Source organism: Triturus cristatus, chromosome 9, assembly GCF_964204655.1.
Source record: "Triturus cristatus chromosome 9, aTriCri1.1, whole genome shotgun sequence".
In the NCBI taxonomy this organism is placed as follows: Eukaryota; Metazoa; Chordata; class Amphibia; order Caudata; family Salamandridae; genus Triturus; species Triturus cristatus.
The window spans coordinates 1,217,321,348-1,217,335,925 of record NC_140592.1 but is presented as its reverse complement, the minus strand read 5'-3'; the positions used below and the strand labels follow the sequence as shown (position 1 = coordinate 1,217,335,925).

Here is a 14,578-nt window from a genome sequence, read left to right as displayed (position 1 = left end):
GCACCTCTGCTGAGCCTCGGCTCGACACCTCAGCACTCTCGACTGCTGGTTCGGGCAGCAGTGCAAGCCCCTCTTAACCCCGGGCTCTGTGTTGGGCCTGGGCTGGTCGACCGGCTCCTTAGTGTGCCTTAGTGCCTTAATGTCCCTTGGCTACACCTGGCCTTGGGAAGCCTGCAGGGGCTGCGGAAGACAGCAAGATGACGGTGAGATGCGGCAGTCGGCAGACGGCAGGCTGTGAGTCTGCGTACGGCGTCCTCCTCGGGCCGTACGGTTCACGGGATCCACGGGTGCCTTGGGTGTCTTGGGTGCAGGAGGCGTAGAGGCGGTCGGCCGCGGGCCGGATAATCGGTGTGTCAGCGCGGCAGGCAGCCGCCTCCTCGCGCTGGGTTTGGCGCTTGCAGTCTGACGATCTGGCGTGAAACCTGGACTGGATTGCTACAACCCACCTGGTAACCATTGTACTATTCTTAGGTCTCACCTAGGCAGGGCTTGTGCTGTCTCTTCGAGATATGCTGCATCTAGGATATGGGCTTGAAAAAACGTCCCTCTTTTTCATTGGTTCCTTTTGCTGTCATTTAGAAATGGTGGCATTTCATTGGGGAATACACTTAGTAGTCCCTCCTTTTGGAATTTTGAATCCTCCCATGAGGAGTGCCCCTCTTACATGTGTTCTTATTCAGGTTATTTATCGTTATAGAGAACTCTTTTTTAGTTGGCCCGCCTCTTTGCTCGTTAACTGTTCTGTTTACTTGTGCACTGAAACTTCAGTTGTGGCTTTAACTCCAATGCCTCCCCCTCGCCCCTCCCACAACACTGCTTCCTTGCTTCATATCCCTTAACCTCCACTGCTTCCCTTGTGCTCCTCCGGCAACATTGCTCCCAGGCCCCCACCACCCCTCCGAGGCCACTGCTGGTTTGCTTGTTTTTTATTTTACTTTACAAACGATTTTACACTGCTCCGTTGCTTCATAATCTTTAACCTCCCTTGCCAGGACTGCCATTTTCTCTCCCAGCACTTTGGTACCATTGCAGGTGTACTACATACAAAAAAAAAAAAACAATGGAGTTCTTTCTTTTATTAAGGTGGGGAGGGCATATCTACTGCATAGATAAAAAACATTGTGATTTATAATGCCAACAGCTCCAACTCCAACAAATGTGAAACATGTTGCATTTCCAGTGCTTGTTTTTTTTGTGTGTCTATTGGTGGGTGACAGGCAGACAGAGATAAAGGCAGTACTGGAGGGCTTCCTGGTATGTAAAACCAAACTTTCAGTTCTTCCTGTCGCACAAGGGAGAAAGTAATGTGACACCGCCATCTTAATCGATGCTTCAACCGTGTTCCACCATTGGCTGCTCGGCTGCATCTGTCCTGGTCGCAGCTACCGATGCTAATGTCTGAATGTAATTACTGTAACTTGCTTTACCCTGTATTCTGCTGCTGTTGTAAAGCGCTCCGATGCCTTCGGGCCATGTCTGCGCTAAATAACACTTGGAATACATAAATAAATAAAATAAATAAATAAAACACGACTTCTAGCCATGGCTAGCAAGCCCCTAGAGGTGATGATGTTGATTACAGGTGCAATACAAACATATTTCCCTTGAACTTGTCCTGTCACCCTTTGCGAGCTTCTATCTACCCTGACCGCTCATGATGGAGCCGGCCCCTGAAAGTGATCACTCTGTGCCGTCTTTGGCACACGTCCCGTGCCTTTCTTTCCCTATCTCCTGTTTTGGAAGTGGCCCCGCCATGGAATCTGAGCCCAGCCTCCTGTGCCACCCCCAGGGCTGGCACCCCTGCCTTTGAATGTGGAATGTCGCCTTATCTCGGTGCTGTGTCCTGATGTGTCCCGCTCACCGCTGTTCTTGTCCCTGCAGGACAAGTGTGGCCTGGAAGGATGGCGCAGGCTTCGGGTGACCCCAGCGCCGTGGCGCCCTCTGACCCCGAGGACACCACCCCCAACATGATTGTCTACAGGAAGGTAAGGCCGCTGCTTCCTTTGCTTTGAAGGTTTGGATGAATTGTATCAACGCTTCAGTTTCTGTCTTCTGAAGTCTAGTGGCGCATTGTTCCCGAGGCAAAAGCATTTCCAAGTGTTACCATTGTGTTTGTAACTTTGCATTCCCACGTTTTTAAATATTCATGCGTGCAGCTTTCCCTTTGAAGATGCAATGTTAAAAAGAAACGGTTCTAGCTGGGATCTCCTTGAACATGTGCAATTAAAGTGTGTAACATACAGTTTCTCATGCATTCGAAAAGAAATCTTGTCTGCACGTGACTCGTGTGTTTTTACATCTCTCTCTCTGATGAAGCTCGACATTTTACCAGAATAGGCACCCCAGATTTCCGCGTTTCCAGGCAGTTCCTAAAAAAATAGAGAATGTTAGATTACAAGGCACGCACTCAAAATAACTTGTCTCAAAATAGCTACTGGCTGCAGCACAAGACAAGCACTGGCAAATCTAACAGGACTGGTCTCAGCTGCCAGCCTTTTGACTTCGATTTTTCATGGTATTTTGTAAGTCCTTGTTGTTGGGGAAGCTGCTGGGCCCTCTTCAATCTACACAAAACCCCAATGGATAAAATCAAAATGTTTTTGGGTTTAAAAAAAGCACACTGGTTCTAGAGGGAACTACTTTATTGAGGATGTGCTCCTTGTCAGAGTAGAATTCTGTCACTCACAGCGAGGTTAGCCAATGGCTGAAGTGGGCTGACCCATTGCCTCGTGCTTATGCTGTAATGGGCGGGAGAAAAATTATTTGAGACGATAACAGACCAGTGGACGAGGAGAATTGGCTAAAATCCCCTATAAATAGATCATACAGATCATTTTAGTTGAATTAAAAGGTCTTTGCTAATGCCAGATCTAAAAATATGTTTCTTGTACAGAATAGCGTTCACACAAAGTAGCTGAGTCATATGAGTTGCTATTTTAATTAATTAATTAATTAATTAATTAAGGCTGGGGAGAGAAGCAGGTCACCCCAGCCTTCTTGGTGGTCCCTTTCTCCCCCTTCATTGCACACATTAGCTAATTGATGATGAAATATTTTGTGGGAGTTCAGATGAATCTAAACCGATCTATAACACAGAACTTATGATATGTACCAATTTTAACGATGAATATATTAACATAGGCCTTGCAGAATTTGGTTCTGGGGTGCGACAATTGAACAATTTCCATTATATGCCTTGATATTGATTGATTATAGATCTGATCAGCATGATAGTCCCTTTTGTAGCCCATTCTTCTCAGCGAGCATCACTTGAACCTTTGCCCAGCCATTGCCCCAGGCCCATTGTCTTATTCAGGCTATTCCATCCCTGCCTCGTGATTTATTATAATGGAATGTTTATGAAGCTGTAAAAGTATTTTGGGATTTTAAGAGGCTGTGCTGAAATAGAGTAATTAGATGGTGTTGTTCTTAAAAACTTTCTAGTACGCTCTGTTCTCTGGCATTGCCCTGAACCATACAAGTGAACCAAAGCACCGGCTATTGTTACGGCAATGGTTATTCGGAGAGGCCATCGGGGCGCCTGTTGTCCAACCCGTACTCTCTAAGGAACCTCCAGCAGCAGTGCCGGTTCGTAGGGTCAGCATGGCGGGTGGAGGGAGTAGTATTAGAAGTTCTAAATGGGTGCTGTACCCCAAGATTGGGTTTAGAAGGGGAAGGCACATTGAAGAGTCCACCCAATGATTGCTGAAGTTGACTTCAAGGCTGGTACTTCATAAACTTGGCAGATACAAACTCCGCCCCCCTTCCATCCCAAGCTCTATGCCCAGCATATAGAGACTTGACCCGAAAGTGATAGTAGGGTAGCTAAGATGTCGCAATGGTAGCACTGTTTCACTTCAAGTAGGAGATGAACTTCTGCGTTCTGCACTCTCTCTGGTGTATCTGAATGTCTGATGTGGAGTAATGACATGGTTTCCATGAATGTTACAGTTGTGTTATTCAGTTTTTTAGGGTAAGCCCTAATATAGCCTTAGAGCCCGCCGTAGCAGCCTCTACCAGTCATTAAAGGCCCGATCCAGCGTCGACTCGGGCCTTTAACAAGGTAGCAAGCCTTTAATGGCCGGTAGAATCCACTACGGAAGGCTTTAAGGCTATTAAAACATTCCGCCCCTAGAGTGCAGAATGTTCTAATTTGTAAAACAAAGGCCTCACGGAGCCCGAGGGTGTTGAAATCCCCTTGGGCTCTGTGAGGCCTTTGTTCACAGCAACAGTTGTGAACACACTTTGGAATGTTGATGTTCCGGGCTTCTACCGGCCATTAGAAGCCCGGAGCACTCCACTGTCTTCAATGGAGCGCTCAACATTCCAGACTTTGGGTGATACATTTTGCTGTAGGGTAGTATTGCCACTACAATCGCTCTGACTGGCACTACCCTTTGGTTACACTTAGGATTATGTTTTTTAGAAACATCATGTAGTATTTGCAGCTCTTGGTTTCTTTGCTAATGTAAGCCGGGTCAATTTGCCTTTTTGATTGGTATATGGTTAATCTTATTGTTGGAACCAACGAACATGGGGTCAGTTTTGTCACTATTTGTGCTTGTGATGTGTCTGTATGGAGCAGGGTATCCAACTTACGTCCAGGAGGCCTGATCTCTGTCAGGTTTCTAGGAAATCTACATAAATTAGCTTTACGTACAATAATAAAGGGAGCTCATGTGCATAGTTAGTGGTAATTCTAAATGTCTGGCATGGATTCTGCCTTCCTGCAGTGACGCCGGACACCCTCTGACTTTAGGAAAATTTAATTTATAGAACAGTCCTGAGTGTTGAAGATTTGTGAAGGTTCTGAAAGAAAACTTAGCACATGAAAATAGTGCAGACACTTCCTGCAGAGTAGTGTGTGTGCGGAACGCCTTCTTTGCTGCTTTCTTGTGAGGTCTTATGAGAAATGTTGCTGGAGAATGTGCAAGGAGAACATTTTCTCATGGCGGGTTGAAGTAAATTATGCAATATAAAAAGGTATGCTTCTCAATTAAAACCCAACAATACTGTCATGGTGTGCCTTGCAGCATTAATCAACCACTCCAGGTTTGGTCTCATGGTTCATGTCAGTAGAGAACTTTCTTGGCATTATAAACTTGCAAACCAGGCTCGGAGCAGCCAGTTATGTTTTTCTTACCGTAAAAAAAATAGATTTTTCAAACAGGGGAATGTCACCTGAAAGCTGCAATTGGAATATGTTGCAGTGTCATTTAATTGACTGTGGTATGATGAACTGAGAATGTAACTATTTTAATTTGAGTCAATTTACTGTTTTAAACAATAGTTTTGCTTGTAGTCGTGGGCACGGGTATTTCACACAGCTGCTCTATTCAGCTAAAAAAAGAGAAAAACATAACGTGTATTTGTAAAGCACACATTCACCCATGGGTATCTTGGCACAACAGGTGCTTATTAATACCCAACTCAATGGTACTCATGTTATCGACCTCAGAAGGATGAAAGGACCTGTCAGGGTTTGAACCTGTGACCATGCAGTCAAACACAGACCCCTGCAGTGGACGCATTAGTCCACTGAGCCAACAAACCCACATAGAAACAGCTAAGTCGCATGTTGGTGATATTTAGGTCTGAGTTGACTGAGCATTAATCATGCAGACATTGCTTACAATATACATACATGAGTGGGCTTTGGGTCTAGCCCTCTCACTCACTGGCTTTCTTTAACAAGCCCCTTTTAGCAATTGGCTTGAGACTTTGTCATTCACGTCTTGGCTCAGCCCAGTGGAGTATTCATCTTTCCCCTAATGTTGTCCATTGGGATGTATCCGCCTGCTTCCACTCGAGTGCTTGAATCGAACTGCATGAGGCGTTACTTTATAATCATTGTCCTTTTTATTCGAAATAGAAACAAAAAGAGGACTGTAGGAAAGGCAATGGAGCCTTCAATAGGGTCCAGCTTTTGTTTCTTGTCTCGTTTTAATCTGTTTACGCTGCACACATTAGTACATTAAACCCAGGCCTATTGTCTTTGACAATGCCTGTTGGTTATTCCAGGGAATTTCAGGGTAAAAGAACAACCATGCCTAGTCCACTGCAAGAAGGAAATCAGATAGTAAACTAATTAACTGGTGAGAAAATCATGCTTAGGCTTTGTTTATCTTGGTTCTGTATCTTACAGAGACATTTGCTTCTCACCTTAGCTCAATCGCCCAATCACAATCTTACACATAGAATACTGTGCACAGTGGCCACTGAGAAGCAGACAGGTGCAGATGTACAATTTGTTATTGGATGCTGTGTTAATGCTGTGTTATTCAAAGCTTCTACTGCATGCAGTGAGGTCTGATGCCCCTCCCCCACTTGGATTGCCAGATGAGATGGTCTTGTGCGCCCCTGGATATCAATCTCTTTAAGAGCCTGGAAGGCTTATCGTAGCGCCTCGTAATCTCTTTAGCTCCAGGCTGAACATGCTCAGGAAAGATAATCGCTTTCCTTGTAGCTTTTACCTTCCAAGCTACTTATCACCTGGCTGTCCTGGCTACAACTTTTCAATCTTGTGACAGTGTCTGTGCAGTGGGGAGATCTGGACTAAAAATAAGGAGTCCCTAATGTGTGGACTTTCTGGAGCTTCTGGGAAATGAAAGAGCATCTCACCTCGTTGAAATATCTCTCCTAGAACACCAGCAGCTTGTGAAATGGATTGCTGCAGGGAAACTTTCACTGCTGGATCCAAAGAGGAAACCTGCCCATCCCCCATAAACCTCCCCCGCCTTGGCTTACTTTCCTGCTTTCGTTTTCAACCCTGCTTCACTTTCCTTCTAACTCTAACCCCTCAATGTGAGAGAGCAGTTGCAGTTAGTGAAATAACAGCTCTTTGCCCAGTCCCGCATCTCTACCACTCACCAGCGATGGTCATTCTAGGATATTCCTTTGTTTGATGACGCCTGTTTGGGGTTCCTCTCTTCCTCTCGCACTAAACGCGGACAGCCCAAGCAGCATGACGCGCTGAGCTCCTCTCCCAAGACTTTCCAAATATAAACTGGAAGTGACCTTAACTAAACATATGGCTGCAAATCGTTAAGCACAACTTATACAGCTGACCCTGCCCTTCAAGTTTACATACACGTGATATTCTCACGCTCGTACCTTCAGCGAATTAATCTGGGTGAACTCGTCTACCCTCAGCGTTTTTCTGAGGCCCTCAATTGCTCTTCCTTCTACAAATAATTGCATCAATTCAGCTTGCTCACCCGTTATATGTTCTGATGATGATCCCGAACAGTTGAGATCGAAACGCCATTGACCCTTTACAACAAAAAACTCTTCCTATTCTATAAAAGTTGCTTGAGGAGTTTTACACTATTGTTGTCAATGTGATGCCGTTATTTTAAACTTCACCATCACTTTGCACGTCACGCCTCTTTCACTTATTGTGTGAGCACCTGAATTCTATTGTTGTGGAAATAAATGTTTCACATGAACTGACTTATGTCCCTATGTACATTATTATTTTTTTTGCTCCTTTAAAGTTAAATTAATCTTCAACTCTCTAATCATAAGTGCTCTCCTTAGGATCACTTTATTATTGGACCTTTTGGCCACACCCAAACCATTGTTTTTTTTACCGCATGTTTGGGGTTCAAGACCTACTGTGATATCATTCACTGGTTGGCCCCTTAAACAGGTCCTTATACCTAGAAACTAAAAGGAGCTTTAGCTCTCTCCTAAAGCTATACCATTAAAAGTAAAGCATATAAAGGGCACTTGGAAATGTAAATGGAGTGTAATTTATAGATCTTGTCTAAGACAATGCATGTGTTGTCGCTTGCGAGACATTTTGTTAGCTTTAACTTAAAGGGGACTTTGAGCCCGCCCTTTACTTACCACTCGTTGGCTTCATTGTCACTCTTATTTGCTGGCTCCTGATTGGTCACTGAATGTTGGTTTCACTTTCTCTTCAATTGTTCCTCTCGTCCGTGGAGCATGGACCATGCACTCATTGTCTTTTCATGATTAGTGTCCTTCCACAGCTCGCGCTGGGACTGAGGTACTTTCTTTTTCTTCTCCCACTGCGCAGTCTGTTTCTAAAAAACATCTTACAAAATGAAAACACCCACCCTCGTGTCTACAAATACAACAAGCTGCGTTGCTTAGTCATTAGAAGCATATGACTGTTAGGTATGTGCATTCCCAGTGAACATAACGAATCAGGTTCTGCACCAACTCCTAACACTTGGCGCAGCGTGAGTAGTGTGCGCAGAGGTTGTGTATCGCATAAAATGACTATTAAACATTTGCTTTCTTACCAGTCTTCCACACATACATTACAGGCCTGCTTTCCAGTTCACTCTGCGCTTTCGCTCCCCAGATTCCAAATAAAAAAACATGAGCACGCCTGTGTACGGAATAGAAATGTCAAAACCCAGTTAGCGACTGTATAAAGCAGTGCCTTTCTCTGCCATCAATAGACCCTCAGCGGGGAGCTCCTCAGTCTGCCAGGAACACAACAGAATACAACAAGCACTGGCAAAGCCAATAGGTCTCGCTTATGCAAGATTTATTGGCTTTGTCTATGTATTTTTTAGCCATGTTGATGCAGTCAGCTAACGTTGATGACATCATAGTGTTTATTTTTTTTGTACTTTCACCCATGCTGCATTACTGTACAAAACAGCAGTGTGCCTGACAACATGGCCTCTGTGAGGAGACTAGGTATACATACACTGAATTAAGAGTTAGTAGATAGTAAACAGCTACAGAAAAGCTAGATATAAAGTTGTATAACCTTAGCAAAAACTCTCATCTTTGCTCTGTATCTTTATTAAAGGCCCCTCCACAAGGACAGTAAGCAATGGCAAAACCGATAAGTCTCGTTTGGCTTGAATGTGCTAAAGCATGCAAACACAGACATAAACCAGCATACACTTGTGTACGCCTGTGTTTGCGTGTGTTAGTATGTTAAAGCCAGTCCCGACGCTTGCCAATGCTGGATTTATAGTTAAATAAAGATGGCCTCCATGATGATTTGTTGATTCTAAATGAGGCACCATCTTGTAATGGTAAACTATGATACAGTATACACAATACCACTGTAAACTAGCCACTGCACTGTATTGATTTTAAACAAGGTAAACATCTTGGAACAACACTGTAAATAATGTCATTTTGTTTTTACCAATCCAAGATGGCTACCTCATTTATTTTAAATGTGGCAGCCACCTTGGAACAGTATTATACATAATGGCTGCCGTGTTGATTTGAAATGTGGAAGTAATTTTTAAATGCTAAAAGAATGATACACTATCCAAATAATTGTTCGAACCGGCCACTAAGTTCAGTTGGCGCACAGGCTGTGTAGCTACAAACTTGAAAACTCAGAGAAGCATCTAAAAAATAAATGTTACAGTAAAACAAAATAAGAATAAAATTGCTGTATTTATAAAAGCCATGTCTGACATAACTAATTGAATGTGACATTAAGTGTAATGATTGACAATGCTTTCAGATTTTAAACCAGTCCCTGATTTACCCAATGTGGGCAGAAGGATACACACAAAGAACTAATAGAAAATGGAGAGAACAAAATATATCCATGCTAATCCAAGCTCTGATTGACAATATCTCAAGCCACTCACAAGCTGAAGTATGGCGAGCCAAAGAATCCAATAGCCAAAAAAGGCTGACCCCAAGACCAACGCTTGCATAGTCCAAAAACAAAAGGCCTAAAAGGGCCGTGCGATTCCAAGATCAAGTTTCCTGTCACATAGGGCGTGCTCCATTTGTTAATTTGCAAAGCTTGTCCTTCTTTAGTCTCTCTTGCTCCTGCCACCCAAACTGCCTATAGCATGCCCCATACAGAACAGCAAGCTCAGTCGTTTTACATAGTAATCTGCACATGTAACATGCCAACTCACCAGTATGACTGTAGTAAACAGCCCAGCTTTGGCATTTCAGGTATTGCTATGAGGCATTATTGCGCTGTGCATGAGGGTCTGGAATCCTGCTAACAGCCCAGACAGGGTGATAAGAGTTTGGAATGAGGACAGGAAATTATTTTGAGGATAAACGTTGCTGCTGAACTTGACAATATCCCCCAGAATATTTTTGTTCAAGGACCTTCAGGGAATTGGGAGTGAAATGTCATCATGCTACAGATAAAAAAAAGCTGGGTTGGCAAAAAAAACGAACAATGGAAAATTCAAAACCTTCATGAAAACATAACATAGGCATTTGAGTGGAGAAGTGTAACAACTTATTACAATACAACATATCTCATTTAAAATAAAGGCAAGGACAATTTGTTTGAAAAGATCTGTGGAAATATTCTGCATGTATAAGAAAACATCTACTGTTTTCCTTCCCATGTGTGGGAATGTGCCCAGCCTGTTTTTTAATTGTTTTATTTCACGTATGTGTTTTTCTTCTGCTGTATTTGTTGATTATGATATCAATGATTGTTGTTACTATTAAATTGACATTTTATCTATAATTATTTTTTGTGGAAATAGTATCATAGATAAAGCATTAAAGGGGGCGTGTTAATGTGTGTGTGAACTGAAAATTAATCAAACACCTGCAACGTAGTCCATTGGTCCAATTGGGTGAATACCAGGACTGCAACTCCCAAAATGCATTAGGTGGTTAAGAGCCCAGGACTCCAGCATGGTATTCTGATGACCTGGAGTCACCTGGGGATCAACCAATCAGTCGATTTGTATAGCACTGCTAATCACCGCGAGGACATCCAGGCGCTTCTTGTATGTGCATGCTGTTTTATCATTGTCTCCATTCTCACCTTTGCTGGTGTAATATCCGTCGCACTCACATAATGAAATGTAAAGTTACATTTATGGATTGTACTGCTTAATACCTACTCCCATAATATCGTGAAATAAGAATGTCGAGGAACAATATATTGAACGGGATCTTTTTTTAGATCCCTTTTCCTGGATATTGTGTCCCATCGATAATCGGTGGTCAATATTCAGGGGCACACCACATGTCTGCACGTGGTTTCCCTTGGATGCTGCGTGCATTAACCACTTCAGCACGAGCAGCATTTCGGCTCTGCTGGAAGCCATCTCTCGAGTGGGTTTATATATATATATATTGCATATATGGTTCCAGGAGAGTGCACAATGCAGCCGCCACATAGGGGTTAACACGAAAGCCTCATTATGAAGGGATTTACCTCAACAGAAGCAAAATCATCCGATTTCACTTCCTCGTGCAGCTGCTTTAATTTTCTGCGCTGCTCTTCATCAGGATTCCCAGGTTAAACCTCCCTGGAAGAGCAGCGTAATGGCGGCCGCTCGCGCCATGACAGCGGGCGCGCGGCCTGCCCGGGCCCGCAGGGGTGGATCAAATAAAGGCTCGCGGCCAGAGCGAAGGGCCGCAGCCCAGAACACACAGGGACCATAACATGCCAGAACTTAGAACCTAGGCAGGGTCGGATTGGTAACGTGGGCACTCGGGCAATGCCCGAGGGGCAGGTGTCCAGTTCCAGCTGTGAGCTGCTTTTTTGAGCAGTCTGGGGGGTGGATTTGGGTGGTTTCTGCATTGGTGGGATACCGCCAGCGGCCCAGTGGGTGCCTGAGATGCCTTTCTGTAGGCAGATGGGCATCCATTACCTCCCTTTTATCAACGGGCAGAGGTGTCACTCCCTTTCACTCGCTGGGCCGGCCCATTAATATATTCTGATTGAGCGGGGGCAGGGGGCCTGAGCAGAATTGGCCTCACTTGTTTTCAGGTGGGTTTCACCAGTGTAAACTAATCCATGCATTTTATTTACCACCCCGCCCCTCCTTTTTAAAATAAAATTTTGCCAAAGCAGTGTTTTGCGGAAAGACAATATGCAAATGTGGGCCACTGTTTTTGCGTGCCCGGGCCGAATTTTATTCCCAATCCAACCCTGAACCTAGGGGTGGGTATAGTCTAATATGGGTTATTTTAGATGGCTCAAACCTATCTCCAGAAGGAGTGGAGGGCTTCCCGGGGATTATACAGTGCATCGAGACCCTCATGGGTGCAGCAGCCGCTCTACAAATCCTGATTGATTTACTGCAGCAGGAGCTTTCCAAATGCAGCAGTGTAGCAAGAATGCCACGTGCCCTGGTGCAAGCAAAGAAAATGGCCCCTTTGGTGTGAGCGTAGTAACATGACTATATATCCTCCCAGTGACAACTTGTGGGCAGAGAGGATGTGGCGTAATGGCTGGCCAGAGATATGGCACTGAGAACTGGATTGGAGTCTCAGCGTCGGCTCAACATCAAGCAATCAATCAATTCATCAGGTATTTGTAGAGCGTGGCTAATCATCCCGGGGGTATCCAGGCGCGATGCTGCAGGTGTCAGTGGAAGGGCCAGGTCTTGCGTCCCTTCCTGAAGTGGTTCAGCGATGGAGAAGTATGGAGGGGGAGGGTGTTCCAGGCTTTGATGGTGAGGTGGGAGAAGGAGCGCCCTCCAGAGCGGCTGCAGCGGATGCGTGGTGTCTGAGCGAGGGCGAGGTGCGCAGAGCGTAGGTTTCTGTAGGGTTGGTGGAAGATCAGGTGGCGGTTCATGTAGTCTGGTCCTTGGTTGTGGAGGGCTTTGTATATGTCGGTCAGGAGCTTGAACTGGCATCTCTTCTGGAGGGGGAGCCAGTGTAGGTCTTTCAGATGCTGGGTGATGTGTGACCTCTTGGGCACATTGAGGATCAGTCTGGCTGCTGCGTTCTTGATTGTCTGGAGTCTTTGCAAGATAGAGGTGCTGACAGAGTGTATTGCAGCAGTCTAGCCGACTGGTGATGAGAGCCTGCGTCACAGTTTTCCTTGTGCTGATGGGGAGCCATGTGAAGATTTTGCAGCGCATGTGGATCATGTGAAAGCATGCTGAGGCAACGCCATTGACCTGATGTTGCATGGAGAGTTTGCTGTCCAGTATGATGCCGAGGTTTCGGTGTGGTCTTTCGGCATGGGTTCGACCACTGTTGGCCACCAGGAGTCGTTCCAAAGGGTGGTGTGTCTGCCGAAGATCAGAACTTCCGTTTTGTCTGTGTTGAATTTCAGGCAGTTGTCTTTCATCCATGCTGTGATGTTTTTCATGCCGTTGTGAGGTGGGTCTTTGGCAAGGTGGGGTTTGTTGAGAGTGAGAGGACGAGTTGAGTGTCGTCGGCGTAGGAGATGATGTTGATGTGCGATCTGACGATGTCTGCGAGTGGAGTCATGTAGATTTTTAAGAGGTTAGGGCTGAGTGATGAGCTCCACACATGGTGAGCTCGGGTTGCGAGGTGATTCTGGGCAAATCACTTCATCTCCCTGTGCCGAAAAACACAAAAAAGAAATGCGCCCTTGCGTAATGTGACTGGTTCTCATGTAAAACGCTCCAATACTTTCGAGTAGAGTTTGCCTTATGTAAAACTGCAAAAACAGAAAAATAAACATGCACACAACACACCTTTCTAGCCTTTTAGAAAATAGGAAGAATGATTCTTAAAAGGGAAGGTATTTGAGGACAAATTCTCTGCCGCAGATTTGATTACAGAAGTCATTGAGGAGAAGAGGTAATGCAGGCGGGGGGAATGTTCTCTGACTAGAATGCAGGTCGTAGCGCATAAAGGGGTGTAAATTAATGAAACGGGGAGACCCTGCGCAGTTGGTGGAGCACCCACCCATGCCCAGATAGACTTCCAGAAGGAAGATGGCAGGTAGCTGAGGGCCGCCCCCCAGGCCTTGGAGCCCAGGGGCTCCTGTACTGCTAGGGATACTGGGCCTTCGTTACCTCTCTGAGTCCAACCTCTGAACCTCTGGAATGAGAAGTCATTTCTGCCAGCCCTCAGGCATAGACATGAAAGAGATGACATTTGTTTGCTTGGCCCCTCAAATGCCTGTACAGGGAATGGAAGAGCGGCCTTCTCAGGCTGTGCAGTGGACGTAAATCAATGATAAATCTCTATGTCTCTCTAGCATGGTTGTATGTCGGAACAACGCAGGGAAATACTCTGCATGCCTTTACCACACTTTTTTTTTTTTAAACGCATATGCTTTTACAACATATGCCTTTACCACGCATTATATATATATATTTTCTCTGCGTGGTGCCTGCATGCATCTTGGAGCGTGAACTGATATATATATATATATTGGCTCGGTGGGGAAGGTCCAACTGTGAGCAGCACTCGAATACAAGACAGCTTCTCCCGGTAAAAAGCCTTTATTAATGGTATGGACGGTCTCTCTCACCAGGGATTAAAAGCATGACTGCACCCGACACGTTTCGAGAGATTCTCTTTCTCAAGGGTAATTCAGTCCAAGAGCGCATGTACGTCTGCAGCTTCCTTTTAGGCACCATCGCACGGCATGATTGGACGCTCTGTATGAGATGTGCGTAGCTTTATGGGAGCTGTAGTCCGTGTATTTTTCCTCCGATGGATGCGCTCAAAATTCAATGCTGATTCAAAGCTCACCATGAGCCCCGGAAGGGGAGGCTGTCCTCAATCCAGTCTTGTACCTCACTTTAAGAGCATCGCATATCTTATGCTCTGTGGCCCCCATATCCCTGGGGTGGTGCAGGCTCAGCGGCAGGACAGCCGCTTATAAATATTGCTCAGTGGGGAAGGTCCAACTCTGAGCAGC

General features: G+C 45.1%; 1 protein-coding gene across 2 annotated transcripts in view; it reads left to right on the top strand.

Annotated features, from left to right (window-relative positions):
- RGS6 (regulator of G protein signaling 6) overlaps positions 1-14,578 on the top strand; it is a 1,064,816-nt gene that overhangs the window by 182,297 nt on the left and 867,941 nt on the right. For both annotated transcript variants that reach the window (XM_085627281.1, XM_085627283.1), the window contains exon 2: positions 1,882-1,985. In XM_085627281.1, coding sequence (XP_085483407.1) covers positions 1,902-1,985 — 84 coding nt within the window. In that variant the 5' untranslated portion in view covers positions 1,882-1,901. The remainder of the gene's footprint in view (positions 1-1,881; positions 1,986-14,578) is intronic.